At 53.5% G+C, this 21,227-nt stretch overlaps 1 protein-coding gene across 3 annotated transcripts; it reads right to left on the bottom strand.

Annotated features, from left to right (window-relative positions):
- Positions 1-1,740: 1,740 nt before the first annotated feature.
- On the bottom strand, positions 1,741-15,888 carry MAG (myelin associated glycoprotein). 3 transcript variants are annotated; one of them, XM_066243658.1, is made up of 12 exons: positions 15,824-15,888; positions 13,958-14,086; positions 13,416-13,482; positions 12,891-13,259; positions 11,537-11,833; positions 11,186-11,443; positions 9,841-10,101; positions 4,562-4,849; positions 4,116-4,212; positions 3,247-3,346; positions 2,960-2,998; positions 2,160-2,259 (listed from the first exon to the last, which is right to left on the bottom strand). In XM_066243658.1, the coding sequence occupies exons 3-11, from the start codon at positions 13,459-13,461 to the stop codon at positions 2,972-2,974; spliced, it is 1,743 nt and encodes a 580-aa protein (XP_066099755.1). In that variant the 5' UTR covers positions 13,462-13,482; positions 13,958-14,086; positions 15,824-15,888; the 3' UTR covers positions 2,160-2,259; positions 2,960-2,971. The 3 variants fall into 3 exon arrangements, with proteins under 3 accessions (XP_066099753.1, XP_066099754.1, XP_066099755.1); XM_066243656.1 differs by lacking the exon at positions 2,960-2,998 and having other exon boundaries at positions 1,741-2,259; XM_066243657.1 differs by lacking the exon at positions 2,960-2,998 and having other exon boundaries at positions 1,741-2,259; positions 13,958-14,089; positions 15,824-15,883.
- Between the last annotated feature and the right edge of the window lie 5,339 nt (positions 15,889-21,227).

Here is a 21,227-nt window from a genome sequence, read left to right as displayed (position 1 = left end):
TCCACCTCCTGGCTGCCTGTTAAGCTCAGCCACTGAAAGAACCTCTGGCAATACACCAGTTGCATAGAGGAGGTTCTCAGTGAGTCACCAGGCCAGGCAGGGGCAGATGGTGTTCACCATGTTCATGCACACTCGAACTCAGCACCAGTGCTGGGTTTGAGGCCACTCAGCAAAGAGTCTCAGGATGTACCAAGGCCAACCTTCCAGGGGCTTTCAGATCTTTGTGTTTAAGTGGGGTCTCAAGGAGTTGTCAGGGAGAGGTCAGCCGAGGTCATCAGGCCCAAACAGACCAAGATTTCTGCCATGTGAAGGGAGGGCTCTGCACAAGAATGATAGCATCAGTTGCATATTCTAGAGCCACACAACTGTCTCTCCGCGAGTCTACGCAGACTTCCTTGAGAGTTTTTCAAGAGAGTCTGAACCACGGGTCCAGGCTAGCCACAAGCCAGCTGACAATTTTACAAAGTGTAACCTTGGTGGACCGAGGCCTCCAAGAAGTCCGGAGGGAGGGTGGGGCTAGTGTAGGGTGTGGTGCTGCTCTCCATGCAGCACAGATCTGAGTCTTCCCTCTTTGTATTCCTGAAAGGTGTTATAGAAAAAGAAAAACTGGGGCCCTGGCTGATTGGCTCAGTGGTAGAGCATCGGCCTGGCGTGCAGAAGTCCTGGGTTCGATTCCCGGCCAGGGCACACAGGAGAAGCGCCCATCTGCTTCTCCACCCCTCCCCCTCTCCTTCCTCTCTGTCTCTCTCTTCCCCTCCCGCAGCCGAGGCTCCATTGGAGCAAAGATGGCCCGGGCGCTGGGGATGGCTCCTTGGCCTCTGCCCCAGGCACTAGAGTGGCTCTGGTCGTGGCAGAGCGACGCCCCGGAGGGGCAGAGCATCGCCCCCTGGTGGGCAGAACGTCGCCCCCTGGTGGGCATGCCAGGTGGATCCCGGTCAGGCGCATGCGGGAGTCTGTCTGACTGTCTCTCCCCGTTTCTAGCTTCAGAAAAATACAAAAAAAAAAAAAAAAAAGAAAAAGAAAGAAAGAAAAAGAAAAGAAAAACTGGGTCCAGAACCTGGCCACACCATTGCCTAGCTCCAGGACCTTGCCAAAATCACCTGGCTTTTCCTAGTCTCAGTGTCTTCATCTTCACAAGATTGTTCAAGGGGTCCCCTCCCAGGGTAGCTTCAGCCTCCTGAAGGAGACCAATACACAGCTGGTACCTAAGCAATGTTTCTTGAACGAAATGGAATAAAGTTTGGAGACTGAAACTGCAGAGTATAGCATGAATGTGAGGGACGGCAGACAAACCAACACAGGCTAATGAAACATTGAGACCTTCAGTTCCCCCTGACCTGTAGGGCACAGGAGGGCATGTCAGTGAGTGAGTGAAGCCAGCCAGGTGTGGGTCAACAGGGAATGTGGGGACGGTGGCACATAGGGAGCCCATGAACCTTCAGAAGGGGCAGGCACTATCTCTTTCAGTCAGTCACAGCTGTGGGCAGGTACAAGCCCAATACTGTCAATTGCTCTGACTGTGGCAGAGGCAGAGATGAGAGGGTTGTTATGTGAAATCAACCAGATGTCAAACAAGGCATGCTGTGGGCCAGATCCAGCCCACAGCTCAGAGTGGGAACAACTTAAGGACAGCCAGCCTGGGCTCAGGGCTAGAATCCACACGGGGCCCAGCAGAGCACAGGAGAGGAATGGAAGGCTCCCCCAAGGACAGGTCAGAAATCATCAGGCTATAGACAGGTATTTGGCTTTGGGGCATTTATTTTATGTCCCTTCTATACAGAGCCTGGGGCCAGGCATGAGGGAGGAGGACCAGGCAGAGGGTAGCAATAAATAACACAGACAGACAAAACTCCCCTCCAGACAGATGAGGTTAAAGGAGGTTAGAGGGGAGCCACACTGTGGGGGTGCAGTGCTGGCAAGGTGAGGTGGCAGCTGGGAAGGAAGGGGAGGCCAGGCCCCCAGGACCTCACTGTCGCCTGCCCTCCCCCTTCCTGCCCCAGCCCCGACTGCATTTGAGAGGAGGGGAGCCCGTGGCTAGTGCGGCCGACCAGGGCCTGGAAGGGGTGGTGGCCACACGGGCTGCCTCCGGCTCCCTCACTTGACACGGATCTCAGCGTACTCCGCCAGCTCCTCTGTCAAGGCGTAGCTGTCCTTGGTGGGTCGCTTTCCCAGGTCCGAGGGAGAGAAGCTCAGGTCCAGATCCTGGTGCTCCCCTCGAAGGCCCAGAAGCCTCCTCTCAGATCCCAGGCGCCTCTCGCTCTGTGAAGGGAACCAACCTGTTAGAAGTATCCTGTTCTACTTTTTCCAGTTGCAAAAGCTGGATCACTTGTACCGCCCACTGTTCCAGAGTTGAGTCCCAAAGCCCTTTGTGCACCTCTTCTCTCGAGGACGCCCCAGCCCAGCCAGCTTCGCAGTCCCCAGGTCTACTTTCGGGCCTTTGCCAGCACCAACCCCTCTTCGCAACACCCTCTTCATCCCTAAGCCTGAAAGGTGCCCACAAATTCAACGCCTTCAGGAAGACTCTTCAACACAGGAATTTGGCCGGGGCACAGAATTCAGTCCATAACACCTTCCCAGAGTAAAGCCACCTGGTCAGATCCCACCTTTCCAAATGTACATACATGCCTGGCTTCGTAAGTCCTCCCCTACGTGTAGGTCTGGTGTGGTCCCCCCTCAATCCTGGAGATTCTGCAACTGTGAATTTGGCTTCTCCCTCATGCTTCCCATCCCCCAACCCCTGACCCCTGACCAGCCTTTGGACAGACACATAGAACAATGGCCACACACAGACAGAAGGGAGTAGCGATGGGACAGAAGAGACAAGGCCAGGAATGCTGAGCAGGGAAGACTTGACCTGGGGCCATCTTGGACTCTTGACAGGAACGTACACACATGTGTGACAGCCCCGAGGCCCACCGAGGGCCAGGAGGCGGGCACACTGAGGCCCCCCCGAACCTACCTCCCGGAGTGCTCATTCCAGGGGAGAGACCTCTCTGGACTATTGAAGAAGGAGATGTGGTCATAGACCCAGATGAAGGCTTCCCTTGGGCCTGAGCCCCATAGCCCTTTCCACCATCTTCCTCAAACCCCTCCCAACCAGCCGTCCACACTTCCTCCTTTTCCCTCCTAAGGGACCTGGCCTCCCTCTGCCCCTGGCCTCCCTCTGCCCCTGGCCTCCCTCTGCCCCTTGCCCCTAACATCAAGGTTTTTACAACTAGCCAGGAGCCACAGGGACCTGGCCCTCACCTGATACTTCTCCGGTGCCCCAGAGATGCGGAAGTCACTGCTGAACAGGACTGGGGGGTTGTCCCCCGCCGAGAAGCTGGGGCTCTCTGTCACATTCTTTCTGCAGGGCAGGACACAGCAGCCCCAGTGGGACTCCCAGGCCTCCCTCCTCCCTTTCTGTTCCCCCATCTACCTTAGGAGTTTGGCCCAAGGGACCCCAGAGTTCTTCCCACCCATCTCTCTAAGATGGGGCAGATGGGCTCTTCAACGACCAGCCGCTTCCTGTTCACCACTGCCCAACGTCTCCTGATTTGTGGCTGAGGATGAGTCCCCTGGCCCCTGGTCTCTGCCACTTTTCCAGAGCCCAGCCTGACCTCTCTGGGTTCTCTTTATATGGTCTGGATCTGTCTCTTTGCTGCCATGAAGTGGAGCAGAGCGATTTATTCATTTTCAGGAGAGCCACAGGAAAAAAAAAATAGCTGCACAGTTGCGGCAGATGAGTATGGTTTGGGGCCGGAGGGCATTTTTGTTGCCACAGATGTGTGTAGTCATTGGTGCTTCTGGAAGCAGCTATGACTGACACTGTAGCTGCCAGCCAGGGGAAGCTGGCTGTCCCCATCACACCTCTTGGAGGGCAGGAGCTCCTAGCAGAGAGCGTGGGGACACGGGAAATGACTGGTGCAGAGCGCTCGGCCCAGGCACTGGCACATGCTGCCCTGCGCGGCTCGTATCAGCAGGACCCCTTGCTTCATCCAGCTGAACAGTCTCAGAGCAGAATCCGCCCTCCCCACTGCACACACACAAAGGGCTGCCCTCCCTCGCCCACTGCTGAGCCACCCTCCCCACCCTGGGAGTCTCCCCTCCCCCAGGTCACCTTGTGAAGCACTCACTTTCGGCGGGTCTGAGTAATGTAGCAGACGATGGCAATTAGGATGGCAAAAGCGACCACGGCTCCCACAGGCCCAATCTTGGCCCACATCAGGCGGTCTAAGATCAGAGAAAGCCCAGGTGCCCTCAGGGCTGCTGGTGGGAGTGAAAACACCTGCGTTCTTAGGAGATGGGCTGGGACAGCCGTGATGGTGAAAAATATTTGCACAGCTGGCACATCCTTACACCAACTGATCAGCCCGGAGGTCCTGAGGAGGGTCCAATACCATATAGACAACCTGAGGGCAGCCTCCCCTTACCAACCAGAAGGGCCTCTTTACCATGAGATCAACCTGTGTAACCTGACCCATGCTCAATGGCTGATGGTCAGTCAGCCTTGGGGAAAAAATCCTGGATCCAAGAGGAATCCCCTCTGTCCCTGTGGTTCCCAACCCCAGGCCACACTCACGGGCTCCCTGGAAGGGCAGCTCCAAACTCTGGGTGCCATAGAGGTTGCGGGAGGTGCAGATGACCCGCGGCGGGGCCTGGGCCTGTCCCCGCAATGTGAGAATGCTGGTGAGCAGGAGGCCACTGCGCTCGGAGTACACGAACTCCCGCTCTGTCTCGTTCACGGTCACGTTGCGCGAAGGCAGCTCAAAGGCCACAGAGGGCTCCGGGTTGGACTTCACCACACACAGGCATTGCACCGTGTCGCGGGCTGCTGCGCAGTGGGATTCCAGAAGGATCACAGGGGCAACTGCAGGGGCAAAATCAAGACAGAGTGCGCTAGAGACAACTGGAAACTAGGACTCCTTGGCTGAGAGCCAAGAGTGGGTGGTAGCTATCACAGAAATGAGCTGCATTTTCTCTTTTGCAATGTTCCTTTGCACCCTCTTACTTTGTTCACCGTGAGAAACATAAAATCACATTATGGTGCTCCCTGCTCAAACCTGTCCTCCAATTGCTCTGGGTCACTTAGAATAAAATCTAACTTCTTTGCTTTGGTATACAAGGCCCGGGCGACCTAGCCGCACTCTGATCTCCTTTTCCTACCCTAGAAGGCTCATTCCTTTCCGGTCACACTGGCCTCCTTGCTGTTTCTCAAGTTCATAGAGCTGTTTCCCACCCAGGTACTTGTGTTTCCCCCTCAGCCTAGAACATTCCCTGCAGGTGCCTTCCAAACTCACCTCCTTGCTCCTTGAGGTTCTACTTAGACACTCTCTCTTCCCACCACCTGCTTCACTAACCTCTTTCCCTGTTCCATCAGCCCCCCCCCCCCCGCACGCATTCCTACCCATGTCATACATTGATATGGTTTGTCTCTCTTTTCCACCAAGTCAGGCTTTCATTCTGTCTCCACTCTCACCCACACTTAAAACGTGCCTTTCACGTAGCAGAACTCTGGGAAGCCTTGGGGGGAGGACGGGGGTGAGCTGTTGAATTCTGCCAACTCCCACTTTAGGCCATCCTGCAGATGGTCCTGCTGGCTCCCAGAAGCCCCCTTGCATTCCGACTCTCCCTCCCTCACGGGCATCCCCAGTGCCACGGGCACCAAGCACCACCCTCCACTCAAGCTCCGTCAGCTGAGCTTTGCTTTGCTGCCATTTGAATTTCTTTAAATGGTACAGGTATGGGCCCTGGCCGGTTGGCTCAGCGGTGGAGCGTTGGCCTGGCGTGCGGGGGACCTGGGTTCAATTCCCGGCCAGGGCACATAGGAGAAGCACCCATTTGCTTCTCCACCCCCACCCCTCCTTCCTCTCTGTCTCTCTCTTCCCCTCCCGCAGCCGAGGCTCCATTGGAGCAGAGATGGCCTGGGCGCTGGGGATGGCTCCTTGGCCTCTGCCCCAGGCGCTAGAGTGGCTCTGGTCGCGGCAGAGCGACGCCCCGGAGGGGCAGAGCATCGCCCCCTGGTGGGCAGAGCATCGCCCCCTGGTGGGCGTGCCAGGTGGATCCCGGTCGGGCGCATGCGGGAGTCTGTCTATCTCTCCCCGTTTTCAGCTTCAGAAAAATCCAAAAAAAAAAAAAAAAATGGTACAAGTATGATCATTTTCTTTCATTCTACAAAATACGAAATTATAATCAAACTTTGAATGTTGCTTTTTACTACTATATCCTCTCCTTCCTAGAGAGTCCAACACTGCCCTCTGTTCACTCTAGCCTGAGTTCCGGTTATCAAGTCTGACCAATGCCCACTTACACAGAGCAAAAGACCCTCAACTCATCAACCCCACTTATTTTTCATTTCCAACAAAAAAGGACGTGCAGAGGCCCTGGCCGGTTGGCTCAGTGGTAGAGTGTCGGCCTGGCATGCAGGAGTCCCGGGTTCGATTCCCGGCCAGGGCACACAGGAGAAGCGCCCATCTGCTTCTCCATCCCTCCCCCTCTCCTTCCTCTCTGTCTCTCTCTTCCCCTCCCGCAGCCAAGGCTCCGTTGGAGCAAAGTTGGCCTGGGTGCTGAGGATGGCTTTGTGGCCTCTGCCTCAGGTGCTAGAATGGCTCTGGTTGCAACAGAGCAACGCCCCAGATGGGCAGAGCATTGCCCCCTGGTGGGCATGCCAGGTGGATCCTGGTTGGGCGCATGCGGGAGTCTGTCTGACTGCCTTCCCATTTCCAACTTCAGAAAAATACAAAAATACAAAAAAAAAACCACTGTGCAGATGACAGTGATGGGCCAGGGAGTCACGTGACTCAATGAATTTGCAATAGAGATGATTCTAATCAGAACCTCAATGCACACACATTATCTAAGTCCAGTAAATCAATAGTTATATACCCCAGTTCTGTTTAAGCAGACATGTACAATGCTTGCTGTGGTGTTAACAAATTAACACACCACAGACTAAATCAATAATGACAAACATGAATTGACAGTGATTAAATTTTTTTAAACCCCTTCATTCAAGATAGCACCGCTGGTGCTCTGGTGACAGTGTTGCCCTAGATTCCGCAGGGATGCCAGCACTCTGCCTGCATATGCTCAGCGTCTTCAAAGCTCTGCAGGCAGCCTGGGAGACATAGGAAACCCCAGCTGACACTAGACAAACCTCAAGTGGCCATTTACTGTCTGGCAGCTCCAATTAGGCCCTCAGCTTCCTGGGACCTCTAAGATGGAGTTCTTATTTGTGCAAACAGGGGTAATGGTCCTTAACTCGCAAGGGGAGTTAAAGTTATGGGGACTCTGAAGATAAGCGCATGAGTGGGTTGAAAAGGCTTAAATTAACATCCACCCAAGGGCTTGTGATTAGAAAAATAGAACCATTCCAGCAGAGGGAGCACGTGAGCAAAGCCTAGGCTTCAGAATGCAGGGTGGCTATCTGGCCTGGAGTCCAAAGGAAAGATAAGTGGTGAGAAATGATGAGGATATCTAAGGCTTATGGAACACACAGGAAGTGTCAGGTGCTGTGGGTGCTCACCATAATTTCCTTAGTCCTCCCACACCATCTGGAGTCAGATACTGTAATCACACCCTTTTTTCAAAGGAAATAAGTTAGGCTCAGCAAAGGTGAAGTCACTTGTCTAAGATGCTGCAGCAAGACACAGAGAGAGCTAGTATATTGACCCAGGTTGGTTCAGCTTTTCTGGGCACTTGACACCATTAACACTTCAGTTTCCTTCTCTTAAACTCGTTGGGGATAAAGAATGATTCCCTCCCCCAATTACATTGTTGTGAGAATGAAATAGGTCAAAATATGCAAAGAGCCTGGACTTATCCCTTGCATGTTCCTGCATGTGACAAGCACCCTCTAAGGGTGAGAGCCTCCTGCATTGCCCATGCCATGCGGGCTCCGGGGTAGGCAGGTAAAGCAGGGGACACTGTGCCAGGAATACCCACCATTGCCAGGAAGCACTAAAGCCAGGTGCTAGGGGATATAGACTTTAGGGACAGACTGGGGCTAAGGTTGCACTCTCAGAGGGAAAGCACTGTGACACAGGCCTTGGAGAAGCATGAGGGGCTTAGCAGGTGGCATGGGGGTGGGAGGTTGTCAAAGCTGCTCCTCAGTTCCAGTGGATTGTAGGCTTTATATTCCAAATCTGTTTGTTTTTAAAGGAAGCCAGATTAAGTGAGTCCTTGGGTGCTAAGACCTGCGGGGAGGTAAAGCAGCCAGAGGTGTAACAGCTGGGGCAGATAGGAGTCCAGAAGGATCCTGGCTCTAACCAACCTTCCGAACTGAATGGCCACAGGAAATTCTGACCTTCATTTCTCCTTAGTTAAGCATTAATGATAACACACACCTGCTTCACAGAGCCACCAGAGGGACTCGACAAAATAACATCTATAAAGGATATAATTATGGCCCAGAGTAGGCCTTTAATGAACCATTTGCTGCTATCACTCTTACTATGCAGGGGGGTCTGTGACTGACAATGTACATGAGGTGGTGTTGTGTGTACGTTCAGTGGCTGCTTTTGATTCTCAGGCGGTTCTGACTTTTAAACTTAAGGGTCAGTGGCTTGGGATGTGACAGGGAAAAGGGTCCAGCAGAAGAGGAAAGCTGGGCCCATGAGGGCGCATAAGGAGAGAAAAGGGTACCGCACAAGCCCTATGCTGTGATCACACTGGATGCTGTGAGTGACCAGAGACTGGAGGGAATGTGGGCGAGGAGGAGTGAAGGAGTGGACTGCCATGGTATAGCCCTGGAAGATGGCACTCCAAGAAGAATCTATAGCTACTGTGTACTGATTCGCGCCATACATACGGAATATTGAGCATGGACTGTGCTTCTTATCTCCTGGCAAACTTGTGGTGGGGACCATTGTAAGTGGAGTAACTGAAGCTGGGAATAGTGAGGTTTGGTGACTAGTGCCAGAGGTCAGGTCAGAGCTGAGGAGGAAGCAGGAGAAATGAAAATATGGAGGTGACATTCCAGAGGTAGCTGCTGGATGAGGGGGGAATCAAAACAATGACTTAGGAGCTAAAACCCAGAATGGTGGCCAGGGTGGAGGTCCAGGTGTTGGTGGGGCCGTCCATACAGAGGAGGCCAAGAGAGGCATTCTGGCAGTGGAATAATGAGTTTCATGTCCAAAGCAGTTAGCTTTTTATGTGCATCCACCTCATCTGTCTGGCTATACTCTATCTGTTAATAAGCTTGATGTGCTCTTGATCCTATCCGCCCCTCCTACTCAGCCATACAGCCCCTCACACATAACAACTGCTTGACTGACTGCATTCTAATGTACGAATGCAGGGTGAAGTCAACTTGGGGCAGTACAGAAGACTGTAATCAGACCACCTGGACCTGAATCCTAAATTCTGCCATTGTCTAGCTGTGTGACCTTGGGCAAGTGGCATAACCCTTCTGGGTCTCAACTTCCTTCTCTGGAAACTAGGGACACTAATAGAACCTCCCTCATAGGGATGTCATGAGAATGAAATGAGTGGGTCCCTGTACAGAGCTTCCAACAGTCCCTGGTACATAGTGACACTCCACAAGGGTTAGATGTCACGTTCATCATTCTAATGAATGCAAAGGAGCAGCAGCCACAGGATCCAGAATCTCTCTGGTTGAGAGCGCACCCCAGGATGTGGAGATACAGTGTTCTCAGGCGGGACTTGTATTTTCTTATTGTGGATTCCACTTCCCTTCCTTCCCCATCTTCATTTGCTGATGTAAAGCTAACCCTTGGTTGGGAGATGTGGGAACTTCCAATACTCAGCTGTTCCGCCACTGAACCATCCCCCTCGGGGTGGAGGGGAGACAGGTCCAGCCAGCTCCCAGTGGGGGAAGGGCGGAGGAGGGGGAGCACTCACACTCCACCGAGAGGTTGAAGGCGGTGGCTCTCTGGCCATACTGATTCTCGGCCACACACCAGTACTCTCCATCATCCTCAGGCGTGACCGCAGGCAGCTCCAAGTGCAGCTCACTCTCGTAGATGACGGTGGCCAGGATCTGCTTCTCTTTGAAGATGGTGAGAATAGGATCCGGGTTGCTCTGTGTGGAGCACCAGATATAGACGGTCTCCCCCTCCACAGCCACCACTGTCCCATTCACCGTTGGCTTCCAGGGTGCGTCTGGGGGGCAAAAGAGGGGGCTGATGGTCAGAAGCCAAGAGTTACCTCTTCTGCCAGCCAACTCCCACCCTCAGCTGTGACCCCACACACCCAATCTAAGCTCACCAGTTCAGATGGCTCGGCTAACCCCAGGCCTGGCTGTCCTGTTTACAAGAACAGGGGCTCTGCAGCCAGAATGCTTGTGTTTGAATCCAGGCCCTGACCCTTCCAGCTGTGTGTGAACTTATGTCTTAACCTGTCTGGGCCTCATTTATTCTTATCTGGAAAATGGGCTTGATAATAGTCTCACCTTCATAGAGGTCACTGAGAACTTAAGTGACAGGCACTGCTCTAGCCTAAACGAGGCAGACAAAGCTCCCTGCCCATGTGGGTGGATGCTATGTAAGTAAATAAAATCTACCACTGGCAAGTTGGGGGTAAGTGCTTTGGAGAAAAATAAAGGGAAGGATAAGAAATCAGGGTAGTTACAATGTTATCTAGACCGGGGAGGGAAGGGTTCAGTGCAGCAGAAGGAGGCAGAAACTGCTGAGGAAATGTTGGCTGCAGCTGTCATTATTATTATACCCAGCCCTGGCATTTTGCCTCAGTTAAGTATTTGTGAATGAATAAATGAATGAATGGCCTCTCCTGGGTTTCTAGCTAAGAAGCCTGTGTGACTAACCCCCTCCTCCAGGGCCCCCTAATGTACAGGTGTGCGCAAGGGGACCCGAATCCTCCCATTAGAATTGCAGTGGGACTCATTTTCAAATGCACATTCCTAAGGCCAGGCCCAGATCAACTCCCAGATCAGCCAGGGCTGCCCCAGGGAACAATATAACCGGCTTTCCCGGGTGACAGGGACCTCCCGTCTTCTGCTCTTGTCCTCAAGATGAGAGTGGTGCGGAGTAGTTGTTCACTAGATATTTGTGCAAAGAATGAAGGAATGACTTGACCCACAACCCTCCTCTCCATCTTCACCTCAACCACGTTCTGTTCCTGACCGGTCCTGGCCCATCCAGCCCAGCCCCGGGAGAAGCCCCTTTCCCCGAATCTCTCTTCTGCAGAGCCAGGGCCAAGCGAGTGTGCACACAGGGCGTTCACTCACACATGACGCTGAGCCCCACAGTGCGGTTGTCCTGGCCATAGGCGTTCTCTGCCAAGCAGACGTAGATGCCGTCCTCCCGGGGGGTCACCTCGTCTAGCTCCAGGGACAAGCTCTCGGCCACGGCCTCCAGGAGCACCATGCCATCCCGCATCCAGGACAGCAGCGGCGGTGGGTTGCTGTCGGCACCACAGAGCAGGCTGACGTGGGAGCCCTCCATAGCCTCCACCGAGGAGTTCATCTCCACGATCACCGGGGGGTCTGAGGCCGGGGACAAGGTGGGGTCAGCCGGCAGTGGCCGCACGCCCCACCCCCAACCCCGCACCCCCCACCCCGGCCCACACCCAGGCTCACACTTGACGTCCAGGCTGGCATAGCCCTCGAACTGCAGAGTGGTGTTGGGGAAGGAGGCCTGGCAGCCCAGCCGGTGGCCATTGACCTCCCTAGTGGGCACAAAGTGTAGCAGGGACACCTGCACCCAGGTGCCTTCATCCTCACGCAGCCGACCCAGCACAGCAGGCTCCCCCAGCCCCTCGTGGCCCAGCCAGCTCAGCTCTGGGCGCAGCTCTGGGCAGTTGTCGGGCACCATGCAGCTGACCTCCACTTCCGTGCCTGCCACCACCTCCGGGGGGACCACGATGTTGGGGGCATCTACATGAGGCAGGGAGAAGCAGGATGGAGGAGGCAGACATCCCCCCCTTGCCCAACGCCAGCCCTGGTACCGGGTCCCCTCGCCCTGGATACGGAATTTCCTAAAGCCTTCTCTCCACCGGAATACCTTCATCCAGAGCCCTGCACAGATCCAGCCATGGATGTTACAGTATTTAAACTAAGTATTGAACTTGCCGGTCCTTCCAGCCATGCTTGCAGGTAGGTAATATTACTTTACTCATCCTGCAGTTGAGGAAACTGAAGCCACAGCTGGTAAAACTGAGCTTCAAGGACTGAGTCTCTTTCTGCATTAGGCCAGTAATCTGGCTCCTCGTGCACACGCAATGCTGACGGGGAGCCTCAGCTAAGAGCTCCGGGCAGTAGGGCTTCTCAGAAACTAGCAGTAGGAATGCCCGAAAGCAAGTGGACCTCTGGCTGTCAAATCTGGCCCAGAGCTGCATTTTATTTGGCCTAAATTTAGGAATTGAAAAACACACATATCTAAATCAGCAGCTAATGTCTAGGAAGTGGAAAATTACAGGAAAACACACAACTCTGGTTTCCTTTGAAAAGACACACTGCCTGACAGCATGGTCTGCATTCGCACCCAGCACAGTTAGCAGAGCTGGTGCCGTGTGCCAGGCACTGCCCCGAGCACGTGACAACCATTCATTCACTGAGCTGTAACTGCTACTGTTAGCCCCACTTTACAGAAAAGGAAAGCAAGGCCCAGACAAGTTAAGGATCTTGCGCACAGTTGCCCAGCAAACACAGGGACCAAGAGGCCTCACCCCTAACCCTGGGCCCCACTGCCTTGCCCCAGGTGTTTCTAGAACGGTAAGAGCACTCTTTTCCCTCTGAAGCAGCAAGACTGTTTGGGGCTCTGCTTTGCTCGTTCCTGTCAACTGCCTGGTCCCTGTGGGCACTGGGCTGTGCACCCCCCCCCCCCAGCTTAACGAACGAGTCCCTGGATCTGTGCTGAGAGGACTTCCCGCTGCCCTTCCGCCTGCCCGGGAGATGACCCTGCCCACTGCTCAGGCGTTTCCGGGGGACTCACTGATGATGTCCAGGACGCTGTGCTCAGAGAAGGTGTACTGGTTGTAGCCCCCTAAGTCCCCACGGAAGTAGTACTTGCCACCCAGCTCAGGGCTGAGGCTGCTGAGCAGGAGGGTGCAGTTGCGTAGGCCCAGGTCCCCCAGGAGGCGGCTGCGGCCCTGGAAGCTCTCGTGGATGACTTGGGTGCGGGACTTGAAGACCACCGGGGGGTAGTTTTTCGGGTAGGGGCTATTGAAGTACCACACGCCGTGGACCACGGCGGGCCGGAGCTCGTCAGGGAAGTCGAAGCGGCAGGGGATGGAGACACACGTGCCCTCGAAGGCCGAGATGGACGAGGGCATCCAGGCACCCCAGTGACCCCCTCGAGAGGCTGTGGGTGAGCAGGACTGTTAAGGCGGAGGGACATGTCCCGGCCGAATCACCCCACTCCACTCCCATCAGCCTGAGGGGTCCGGAGACCCACAGAGATAATCCCAGCCCTCTCGGGTCCAAGGCCCCAGGATCCCCAGCCAGAACCCAGCATTACCTGCAATCATAATCCAGAACAGGGGCAGTGCTGTGAGGAATATCATTCTGTACAGAGTGAGCGACAGCTAGAGAAAGAAGAGGAGGGGTTAAGGGCCAGGGGGCGTAAAGAGAGAGGTGCTTCTATTAAAGCCTGTTCAGACAGTAGGTGCTGCTGCTATTAATATTTATAATTACGAGCATTTATATGGCATTAATCACATACCAGTCCTCAGTGCTTTAACTCTGCTCTATTGATTCATTTGATCTCTTTTAGGTAGGTGCAATTGTTACCCTCATCTTGTAGCTGAGGTGAGAAAGGTTAAGGAACTTGTCCGCGGCAGCACAGCTGGTAAGTGACAACTAGAATTCAAGCCCTGTCTACCTGGTTCCAGGTTTGCAGACTTAACCACCCACTGTCCTGTCTCTACATGGTAGCGAGCTGCTGACAATGATCTTCATCACCATTGTCCCCTGGGGGCCCCCAGAAAGTAAGGGCAGAACCAAGGCTGGACCAGCAGCAGGAAGGAAGGGGAGCGAGGAGGGAGGAACTCTGCCGCTCACCTCAGTCTCCCCGAGATGAGAATGTCTTCTGATGCCACTTGAAGATGTCAGCCAGCCAACCCGGAGCACGAGTCAGACAGGTGCAAGGGGACAGGAGCTGGAGCAGCCCCAGTTCTTCTCTTTCAGCGTCTGCTATGAGTTGTGGCCTATTGTAAGGCTGCCCATGGATGCTTGGGAGCTTCCCACACAGCCTGGGAATTACTCTATGTCAAGTCCCCCTCCACCAAGCTACCAGGGAAAACTGGGGAAGGAAAAGGGAGTGACAGAGCATTGGCGGGGAGGGGGCTGTGGTGAGTGGGGTGAGGCCTGGGGGTGGCAGGCAGGGACCGGGTGCCATCAATGACTGGGTTTCACAACATCAGCATTCCCAACATGCCGCGTGAATTCCTGCCGCCTGCTCCCACCCCACAGACGGCCCCTGCTGTCCCCACCCTCATTAGAGGCCAGTCGCCCAGCACAAAAGAGCCCTGTTCCCTCAAGGGAGGGTGCCACATCCCAGGGGACTCCTGGGGTAGGTAGAGTGAGAGAAGTCTGCACTCCTGACTGGACTCTACATGGAGCCAGGAAGGACCAGGGGTTGGGAGACCCTGGCACTCGGCTGCTCTGTGGGTCCCCTTAGGGTTGGAGCAGGGTTTTCCAAATAGCTGCTTTTCCAGCCTTCACCACCCTCTTCCCACGGACGCAAATGCATACACAGTCAGACACATGCAAATGCTGCTAGGAAATATGATAGAGCTAGACCCAGCCAGCGGAGCAGGCTTGTACCACAGGGGTTCGTGCAGACACCTGGTCAGGACCCTGCACACACAAACAGGCACTGAGAGCCCCGCGCTGGCACACAGGCACAGGTGCGCACCTGCACCGCCTGCCCGCCTGCCCGCCTGGCACCTGCACCGACATGGGCACAGTATTCAGGCATGTACGTGGACCTGACTGCATGACATGCTCACGAAGACACGCGGGCCCGCATACCCACACTGAGGGGTAGCTGCGGGCAGACCCGCCCAGACAGCTGACGGACACAGGACAGATGCCATGCTTGCTCCTGTACAGCGGAGGTACGGGGCCTGAGCAGACATGTGGAGCAGTCATGCAGACCAAGCATTCTTAATGGAAGTGAAAACTGGTTCTTGAGAAGGGGGCCAGAAAAACCTTAGCTTCGACAGTGGTTTGTGACTCCCTCCAGGGCCACAGTACATAAACATGTAGAGCATATCTAGAGTAGTGAAATTCATAGGGGTGGGATTTAGGAAAAACAGGTCTAAAGATTTTCTTTAGTGGAGTGTAATAAAATAAAAGTTGACAAACTCTTACGTAAATTTAGACCACCCAGGAGGGGAAGTGCATGCATATGGGCATGCAGGCGCGTATACACACACACACACACACACACACCTTGTTGTTTTCCCAGGTGTTGGAATTTCTCACTTACAGCCCATTTCCCCATCCTCTCCCAGAGGGCAAAATGCTGGGGTCTAATCACCTGGGCACCAGCCCCCTTTCCCCCCAGCCCCCAGCTATTTCCACCACATCTGCCCCTAACTTGGAAGCCCCAGGGCAGCTGCTCCTGCAGAGCCCCCACCACATCGGGTACTGAGAGGGGTCCTTGGTTCTCTCTCTCTGCAGTTTCTTCTCAAAGTCTTGCCACTTTGCCACTGTCCTGCCATGGTCCCAGCTCATTACAAAGTCCTAAAGAACAACCTTCCCCTTCCTAAATTAGTGGCAGTTCACAGTGGCCATTTTCACCTTGCATGTGCTTCTGCTGCCCCTGCTCCACCCTCTCAGCCCTGACCCTCGCTCCCACCTCTCAGCCCTGCCCTCCACTCCCACCCTGGCCCTGGCCCCTCTGGGCGGCCACATACTCACCAGGATGCTCTTGTGTCTGCACCCTCTGCTCCTGAGCCCAGCTCACAGTCCCCTGACCTCCCAGGGTCTAGGCCCCCACTTGCTGGCCGCTCCCCTCCCCCTGGGTGCCAGGGGCTGCCTGCCTCCAGGGCCCAGCTCCTCCCTGTGCCCCGGGGGAGGGGGGCACAAAGGGGCCCTTGTCACCGCTGCTCAACTGGGCAGCCTGATGCCTGGGTTCTACTAGCTCCTTCCTGGAGGGGATGGGGGGTTGCCTCATTTGTTCCCCCTCTTCCATCTTTGTGCACCCTGGTTCTGAGGCCTTGGGAGGGCATTCTAACATCTCTGAACTGACTGAGAAACAGAAGGGGTTTTCCTAGAATCTTGGCGGCAACTACAGGTATAGCCCTTGTCATGAGAGGCTACAGAGGCCGCTGTGGGTAGGAGGAGGAGACAGTGCCTCACCATGTTTGGCTTCAGTGTCACCTCCACTCTCCCTTATAGTCAGTCACTTCCCTGGGTCACATTTGGTGCCTGAATCCTGGTCTATTTTCTCCAAGGCTCTTCTTGTCATTGGAAATGACCTAAGGTATTGATTGTCTCCCCTCATGAAAATATGATCTCTTGGAAAACAAGGGTTTTGCCTACTCATTCCCTGCTTATCCAGCTTGTAGAATGGCTCCTGGCTCAGTTAAGCTTCACAAATGCAGAGTGGTTACAAGAATGTGTCCATCCAATACCTGTTGCACCTTCTGCCCAGGGGCCTTTGCACTTGCCCCTTCCTCCTGGAGAGCTCCCCTATCTCATCCTACCCCACTCCACCCTCGCTACCGCTCCCTGAGTGGATGCCACTTGCTCTGGAAGCCTGCCTGCCTTCTCACCATGCCAAAGCCCCTTCATGTAAATGTGGCCCTGAAGCCCTGGCTCAGTGGTAGAGCATCAGCCAGGCATGTGGATGTCCTGGGTTCGATTCCTGGCCAGGGCACACAGAAGCGCCCATCTGCTTCTCCATCCCTCCCCCTCTCACTTCTCTCTCTCTCTCTCTTCTCCTCCCCTCCTGCAGCCATGGCTCGATCGGTCCTAGGCACTGAGGATGGCTCCATGGCTTCCATATCAGAAGCTAAAAAATGGCTCTGGTCGCCACAGAGCAATGCCCCAGATGGGCAGAGCACCGCCCCCTAGTGGCCTGGCCGACTGGATCCCAGTCAGGGCACATACAGGAGTCTGTCTCTGCAGCCCCTCCTCTCACTAAAATAAAATAAAAATAAATAAATGTGTCCCTGTCCTTCCATAGCTCTCGGCGCATCACCCTCCTGCACTATCAATGAGCTTTTTTCCCACTAGCCCAGAGCTTCCAGAGGGCAGAATTTCTATCTGTCTGTCTCTGCCTTACTCACCCTGTATCTCCTAGAACAGAACCTAGTGCCCAGAGGGTGCTCAGTGAGGGTTGTGCTGACTCTGAGCTGCATGGCGACCCTCTGTGGGCAGGTTCCACAGTGATCGCCTGCCACCCAGCCTCCCATTGGTCATGATTTTTGCAAAGTGGTGGTGAGGAGCTGGCAGTGGTGTAATTAAGTGTAGTAGTAGCTTGACCACGAGCTGCTCGTCACACTGGGACATCTTCTGTCCTTTAGGCCAGAGCAGTGCGAAATGAGGGAGGGAGGGGAGGAGGGCCTTTTTCCCAAGGGAGAAGCTGGGTGGGTGGATGGGGGGGGTTATGGGTGGGGAATCCCTCGGACAGGGAATTGAGGAGTCGGAGAAGGCTGGATGGAGTGGGGAGGGAGAGTCCCACCCCCACCTCAGGCTTCATGATGTCAGACTCTGCCCGTGCCTTTCCCAGTTAGGGACAAAGGCCCATTGAGAGTGGGGTGGGGCTTGAACGCCTGGGTCCTGGACAAGAGAGGGGCCTGGTGCCTGGGCTTTGGGGGAGGACACCATGATCCTGGGGTACGCATATGTCATAGCCTTCAGTGTCAGCACCTCCCCCAGGGCTCGTGTGTCTGCGGTTTGGGGGGCACATCTCTTCTGTGGGTGTAAACTGAAGGTTCCCCCTAGGAGAAGGATGCACAGGCGAGTGAGTTCTACAAACAGCCCTGGCAACTATCTCTGAAATCCCAACACTCTGGGGTCCAGCCCACAGCAGGCTGGGGGACTGGAGGGCACCTGCCCAGAAGGAAGAGGAGCCTGCCAGGTCGTCCCACCCTCAGACAAGGCAGGGGTGCTCGTTTGCCAGGGCTACCATGACAAACTACCACAAACTGCACGGCTCACAGAGAGTTCACCATATCACTGTGCTGGAGTCTGGAGGTCTGAGTCAACGTGCTGGCATCGGGTGGCATCTGAGGCCTGTGAGGAAAGGTCCATTCCGTTCCTTCTGGCCTCTCTCCTTGGCTTGTGGATGACCATCTTCATGTTCACAGGGCATTCTCCCTGTGCAAGGGTCTCTGCGTCCAAATTTCCCCTTCTTATAATAAAATCACCAGTTCTGTGGGGTTAGAACCCACCCTAATGACCTCATTTTAACTTGATGATCTCTCTAAAGACCCTATCTCCAAATAAGTTCACAATCTGAGGTTCTGGAAGTTAAAATTTCAACTTAGAAATTTGGAGGAAGGGACACAGCTTGACCCATAACATCAGGAGTTAAGATTTCTATGTGGCCTGACCAGGCGGAAGTGCAGTGGATAAAGCGTCGGACTGGGATGCGGAGGACCCAGCTTCAAGACCCCGAGGTTGCCAGCTTGAGTGTGGGTTCATCTGGTTTGAGCAAAGCTCACCAGCTTGGACCCAAGGTCGCTGGCTCAAGCAAGGGGTTACTCAGTCTGCTGAGGGCCCACGGTCAAGGCACATATGAGAAAGCAATCAATGAACAACTAAGGTGTCACAACGAAAAACTGGTGATTGATGCTTCTCATCTCTCTCCATTCCTGTCTGTCTATCCCTCTCTCTGACTCTCTCTCTGTCTCTGAAAAAAAAAAAAAAAAAAGATTTTTATGTGGAATACCTTGCTTTTTAGATTTAATCCAATTTTATCTGAGATACCGTGCAGACAAAGTAAAATCCACGGAAGGGCAGAATCAGGCCCTCAGGCCCCCTTGCTTAATGCTCTCGAGGGGAAGCTGGCGCTCGGTCCAGCCGAGAGGCAGGCACTTGCTGCCCTCAGCCAGAGTTGGAAGCTTTGTACCAGGAGTCCTCAAAGTGTGGCGCCCAGCTGGTTAAAAATGCAAGTTCTAGAGCCCCACCCCAAACCTGCTGAGTCAGGAGCACGGCACTCGGCACTCGGCACTCCGGTCTCTCACTCCAGGCCCACCTGGAGAACTTGCTAAGGTGAGCGAACAGTACTCAGAGCCATTAAATGAATTTAGTAATTTCAGCTTTCCCACCTCCCAGGTATTTAACGAGGGGGTCCCAGAGTCCAATGCCACATTTGACAGTTTCCAAAACTCTTTCTCATTCATTCCTTGCTGAGCCGCTCAATAGCCCAATCAGCTGGGAACTGTAGAGATACTTCTGTCCTTTTACACAGGAGGAGGCGGGGCTGGGAGAAGATGCCTGCGAGATCCAACAGCAATCAGGAGGCCAGGCTCTCCCACTTGCCTTCCTCTCCCCAGCCCTCAGTCTCAGTTCAGAAAATCCTCTCTCAGCCTGACCTGTGGTGGCACAGTGGATAAAATGTTGACCTGGAACATTGAGGTCGCTGGTTCAACACCCCGGGCTTGCCTGGTCAAGGCACATATGGGAGTTGATGCTTCCTGCTCCTCTCCCGTTCTCTCTCTCTCCCTCCCTCCCTTCTCTAAAATAAATAAATTTTTAAAAAAGAAAAGAAAATCCTCTCTCAGGGGATCTTTCATGGCTTCAAAGGCAGGAGGCAGAAGTTTGTGGGTCACCAGACTGATCCAGCTCCCATTTGGGTTTAGCTTGACTCACAGTTTTGATTTTTAAAAATCTAATTCTTTTAATCAGTTGCCAAAATTTTAAAAATCAAGAAATTTCATAAAAAATTAAGAACTACCACCTCCTCTGGAAAAGAAGCTCTAGTCATGTTTGGTGTGCCTTTGAGCATGGCAGCCACCCTCAGGAGTCCCCTCTAGACGGGGATATAGGCCTCCCCACTTCCCGTCATACACACTATTGACCTTTATCATCACACTATTGCTGATGTTTTTTGTTTTTGTTTTTGTTTTTTTGCTGATGTTTTCTTATGGGCGAAAAGGTAGTGAAGGAATATCTGTTTCGATCAAAAGTGGGGAAATCAGATAAATTGAGAGAGATACATTTTTTAAGAATGGGAGGGACCTTAATTCTTTGTGGAGGTGAACAGTATTCTCTTATGTGTATCATTTGCAAAGTGTGTCCCTATCAAGAGATTAAAATGCTCCTATGAAACAAATCCACACCTCATTCATTTACTGCATCATATCAGGGACCCTTTTTGCAAAATTATTAAGGTTTTCAAAATTTTGTCATTTAAGTGGGTTATATGTATAGCTGCTTAACATATTAGAAATTGAAACTGGAAAAATTTTTTAATTTTAATTTATTGATTTCGGTGAGAGAGGAAGAGAGAGACAGGAACATCAACCTGTTCCTGTATGTGCCCTGACCAGAGATCGAACCAGCAACCCCTGTGCTTTGGGAGGATGCTCCAACCAACCGAGCTATTCAGCCAGGGCAAAATTGGGAAGTTTTTAAAGCACCAGCCACAACCCTTTAGCCATTAGAGGGATGATATCATCATGTGTCACAGAGCTTCTGGAAAACCCCGTGTACACTCATGAAAATGAGAGTGAAAGAGGCTAGTAATGTGTTAGTGTCTGCCCCTGAAACCTTATATAGAACCCAGACCTGACGGGGTTTGTCACCTGTTTCAAGACTTTAAGGAGAAGAAACTTTGTCTAGTTTTCATTCCCTGCTTTGGCAACAAAAATTCTAGGTCTTTTGAAGTGGAGCTTAAAGAACAGCCTGACCATGTGGTGGCGCAGTGGATAGTCAACTTGGGATGCTGAGGACCCAGGTTCGAAACCCTGAGGTCACTGGCTTGAGCCCAAAGGTCCCTGGCTTAAAGTTCAAGGTCACTGGCTTGAGCCCATGGTCACTGGCTTGAGCAAGGGGTCAGTGGCTCAGCTGAAGCCCCCTGGTCAAGGCACATATGAGAATGAGAAGCAATCAATGAACAACTAAAGTGCTGCAACTACAAGTTGATTCTTCTCATCTCTCTCCCTTCCTGTTTGTCTGTCTGTCTGTTCCTCTCGCTAAAAGAAAGAGAAAAAAAGGGGGGGGGAGAAAACATATTTCCTTCACCAAGCTTCCCTGCAACCCCAGTACACACCAATCTCCCACATTCCATCAAGTATTGGCCCTTACAAGACAGTGGTCAGAACAAGCTTTTGGCACAGGCCTTTGGCAGAAAGAAAGGGCATCAGAGACA

The sequence above is a fragment of the Saccopteryx bilineata genome, chromosome 9, assembly GCF_036850765.1.
Source record: "Saccopteryx bilineata isolate mSacBil1 chromosome 9, mSacBil1_pri_phased_curated, whole genome shotgun sequence".
NCBI classification, from domain to species: Eukaryota; Metazoa; Chordata; class Mammalia; order Chiroptera; family Emballonuridae; genus Saccopteryx; species Saccopteryx bilineata.
Note: the sequence above shows the minus strand (reverse complement) of the source record. Positions and strands in the feature narration are given on the sequence as shown.

Coding starts and splice junctions, on each gene's coding strand:
- MAG (XM_066243656.1), bottom strand. CDS start 13,461: ATGATATTCCTCACAGCACTGCCCCTGTTCTGGATTATGATTGCAG. Junction 4,850..9,840: donor CTTCAACCTCTCGGTGGAGT/GTGAGTGCTCCC, acceptor TTGCCCCTGCAG/TTGCCCCTGTGATCCTTCTG. Junction 3,347..4,115: donor ATTACTCAGACCCGCCGAAA/GTGAGTGCTTCA, acceptor CCTGCCCTGCAG/AAAGAATGTGACAGAGAGCC.